The sequence below is a fragment of the Vigna unguiculata genome, chromosome 1, assembly GCF_004118075.2.
Source record: "Vigna unguiculata cultivar IT97K-499-35 chromosome 1, ASM411807v1, whole genome shotgun sequence".
Taxonomy (NCBI): domain Eukaryota; kingdom Viridiplantae; phylum Streptophyta; class Magnoliopsida; order Fabales; family Fabaceae; genus Vigna; species Vigna unguiculata.
In genome coordinates, this window is record NC_040279.1 from 37,562,555 (window position 1) to 37,566,574 (window position 4,020).

The 4,020-nt window shown below is 31.8% G+C and overlaps 1 protein-coding gene across 1 annotated transcript; it reads right to left on the reverse strand.

Moving 5' to 3' along the window:
* Window positions 1–1,172: 1,172 nt before the first annotated feature.
* On the reverse strand, window positions 1,173–2,867 carry LOC114191078 (probable glycerol-3-phosphate acyltransferase 2). The gene is made up of 2 exons (XM_028080244.1): window positions 2,232–2,867; window positions 1,173–2,147 (listed from the first exon to the last, which is right to left on the reverse strand). The coding sequence occupies exons 1-2, from the start codon at window positions 2,865–2,867 to the stop codon at window positions 1,254–1,256; spliced, it is 1,530 nt and encodes a 509-aa protein (XP_027936045.1). The 3' UTR covers window positions 1,173–1,253.
* Between the last annotated feature and the right edge of the window lie 1,153 nt (window positions 2,868–4,020).

Sequence of the window (4,020 nt, forward strand, 5' to 3'; positions counted from 1 at the left end):
TATAAAATAAAATTATATTTATTAAAAATAAAATGAAATATATAAGTAAAAATGAGAGAATAACGATTGATAAATAGAAAAAAAAGAGAAGAAACAGAGATAGACGATTATATAAAAAAAAGTTTGTAAAAATAACGGTCAATTTTCAAAAATTTAATAAATAGTTATATTTTAAAGGATAAAATTGAAAATTTAAAATATGGACATAAAAGAGGAAATCCTCATTATATATTGTTATAGATATTTTTATCATTAAATGACATACAAATATATAAAAAAAGATATTGAATTGTATATTTATTTAATTGATTTACTGTTTTTATTTAAATAAATTATGTTGTATAGAAAATATAGTTTAGAATGATATATTTGTGTGAAATGTATGAATTTGAGGTTTCTATATGAGGTGATATATGTGGATTATAGTTTCAATTTATATATCAAACATAAAAACCTTGCAACATAAATTCTGGCTTCAATGATATTTTAAGTGGAGGTAGATTAAAATATTAAATTGTGAGAAACTAAATGAAAGTTTATTGTATTGTTTATAGAGGTCTTAAAAATAAATTAAAAAATGTTTAAATATGTATATATTTTAAACCTACGTACAATTAATGGTCTATGTTAAGATTTACATATACTTCAAATACTAAAAAGAGTATCAAGTGTTAGTTTCTGAATGTTACAAGTCTTCTATAAAGCATTAGTACATATTTCATGTATATATAGTATATGTATATAGATACAGACATATCTATATTTAATATTTATTGAAATGATGATAAATTGAACTGATTTATGTATTTGTTGTTAACATATATTTTTTATTATAGTTTAGCTTCGTGTGATGACCGATGTAATGAGTGTGTATCTTCGAGAATAATTATTAGATGATTGTGAATGGGTGATTGAGTTTAATATCTATTCTAGTTCTAATTAATGATTATTAATTATCTTATTTAGCCTTCTAAAAATTATTTATATAAAAATGGGTCAGCACATAAGTATTGGTGGTTAAAAAATATTTAATAATTTCTTAGAACTGAAGGAATGATATTATAATCCAGGAATAAAAATAAATAAAAATATATATGAATAATGCTCGATTCCAAGATAACAACGAAGACAGATGGCGAAAACACAAGGACTACAAGTCAAAGACACTCTTTCCCAAACTTTTATTTTTGTCTAGTTTCCATCACAAACGGTAACACGAGGCAATAAGCACATGCAACAATAAAACGTTTTGATCATACAGTCCTACCAGTTTTTGTGGTTGAAACCGCACCCTCGTTACCTGCTAAAACCAAGTACTTGTCTTTTCGGTTAAGCGTGGTGCATTCAAATCCCAGAACCCTCCCAATTTTCCTCGATACTTCATTCGCCACTTCAAATCTCGCTTCCTCACTCATTCTCCCACTTCGTAGTGAAGGTGACGACACATTCTCAAGCAGCTGAACAGAGTAACAAGGTGTCGGATTCATCATGAATAAAAGTGGGTCCAAACACTTAAGACCCCCTGCAGTTGTGCCGTGAAACATTGTCACTCCACAATCCATAGCCACAGGAACTATTTCCTCGCACAGTTCCGAAAACAAAGGACTGAACCTTAATAAATACGCTTCTCGACACGTGGTTCCTTCCGGACACACAACCAGGTCACCGTCTTTCAGCAACCTTTTCATCATCTCTGCATCCTCGTCGCGGTTCCTCGTCAAACGCACCGTTTTTATCGGTGCGAGTATCTCAGACATTTTGCTTAAACTATATGTCACAGCCACTAGGTCTCTCTTTAAAGTGAAGGCTAGGTAGAGAGGGTCCAACAATGTTCTGTGGTTGCATGCGTAAAGATTACCCTTCAGTTTTTGTTGGTCTTTGGTTTTTTTTGGCTCTGATGTTGTGAGATGAAGGCCTGTGAATGCTAATAGTGGTGATGAGATGTTGTATGGAAGTGAAACTCCAATTATGATCCTAATCAACGCAATGAAGAAGCCACAAGGAACCCACGTGAATAGTGCAAGAGTGGTTAGTGGTGTGGGTTTGAAGGCTAATCTTCCGTCGTGAAAGATTAATGGCTTGGGGTATTTGTCTTTTGCTAGGGTTTTCCAGTTTTTCTTCTCGGCTTCTGTCACCATATACACCTCCTAGGTTTTGTCCACAACAGAAAAATCAAATAACAAACAACAAAGAAAATTGAATTGATTGGGAACGGAGTAAAAAAGACAAACCTTGCACGAAGAAAAGAAGGAGTGGCCAAATTGTTTCTCGGATCCTGATACACCAATCATGTGGGAACAATTTATTTTGCCATCGTGAACAAGATCCAGATTATCATGCATGCAGTTTCTCTCTTCCATCAACCCAACGTAGAAGCCATTGAACAGTTTCATCTCCCTTCCCACAACAAAATCAACCTCCAAATACTCCTTCAAGAAGCTTTCCACCATCACTCTTGGCAACTTGCTCAACCCCACTTTTCTGCGACATTTTTTCAGCACCTCGAACATTTCTGATCCAACATCCTCCAAGAATAACTTAGGCAAAACGGCCCTTCCCACTCTGCAGCTATCTTCTTTGATCCCAAAGAAGCATATCATAACCATGATCTTTAGACTCGTTTCATCATCGACTAAACAAATAAAAGGGTACACCAGAAGCAGAACCATGGCTCTTAAGAGCCCTCCTGCTTCAAATGCAACGAGCATGAAGTATGGGAACATTGAAGAAGATTTCAGCAATGTACCTTCTACATCAAAGACTAGAGTGTGGTCATTGAGATCTGAACGATGAAGCAGAGAGTGGAAGCTCTGGTATTTGAATAGACGAGTTGCAAATGTGATGTTACTAACACTTTTTCGAACCATCTTTTAATATGAAAAGAGATTTGAAGAAAACTCACTCATCGCCATTATAGTAACTATACTGTGTATATATACTTGCGTCAAGACAATAACACCTTCGAATTTTGCTATTATTACCAAAGTGTCCTATTGGAGTTTGTTTCCTCTTATGGTGACTAATTAAGAACTTACTGGCAGAACAAGTGCGGAATAATTTTATTTCATTTTGAAGAAAACCGATACATATGACTTCATAGTTAGGAATCTCTACAAATTTGGAATGTATGCCCTAGGAAATAAAATTTTTAAGCGTTACAATTTATTTATGGCACTCAGGTTACACTCTTAAGTTCTCAACCAAAAAGAGTTATGTCATGACTAATAACTATAATTTTTAATCTAATAATAAATATTCGATCGTAACAATCGGTATCAAAACAAGGTCACAAATTTGATTATTAGTGAAAAATTGTTACAACTTGGTAGGTCTAGTCATAATTCAAGATAGAAATTTTCCTAACTAATGAGTATAGTTTTTAATCTAGTGATAACTTATCGATCTTAATAATTAATAGAATTAAAAAAATATTATTGGATTTTTTAATACTATCTTTGCATTAAAATTATATTATATTGATACCTTAAAAAAAAACACTTATATTTTTAAATTTTTTAAATATTAATCATCGATACATCTTGAAGATACAGCAAAGCGAAGAAACCATCCAACACAAAATCCACATTCCCTTACTTCTCCGGAAAAGATATGGGCCATTGATTTGCAAGCACACCATACGTTATTTCAAGTAGAAATATATTAATGATTAAAACTATTTTATAATTATAAAATTTCAATTGAAAAATATTGTTATACTTTTTGTATTTATAATTTGTTGTCAAAATTGTCATTATCAAAAAAAGTTCTCTTACTAATTTAATAATGATAATTAATTTATACTTTAGTATGATTTGTGGTGTGACAATCTATACACAACATTAGTTAGTGTCCCATGATTTTTGGGACCAAATATGAAAAGGGGCAGGGTTTAACATTTAACAAATATATATTTCTTTAATATGATATGAAAGAATATGATAAAATTCACACTCACTGTTATTATTTTTTAAATTTGAGGACCTTCTCTGTCTGGAGAGAGATATTACTTTCTTTCCTGAA

What these genes read in the sequence shown, in the direction of transcription:
- LOC114191078 (XM_028080244.1), bottom strand. Translation starts at nt 2,867, where the DNA reads ATGGTTCGAAAAAGTGTTAGTAACATCACATTTGCAACTCGTCTATTC. An exon ending in CCTTCTTTTCTTCGTGCAAG is followed by an intron (nt 2,148 to 2,231) that starts GTTTGTCTTTTT and finishes GACAAAACCTAG; the next exon opens with GAGGTGTATATGGTGACAGA.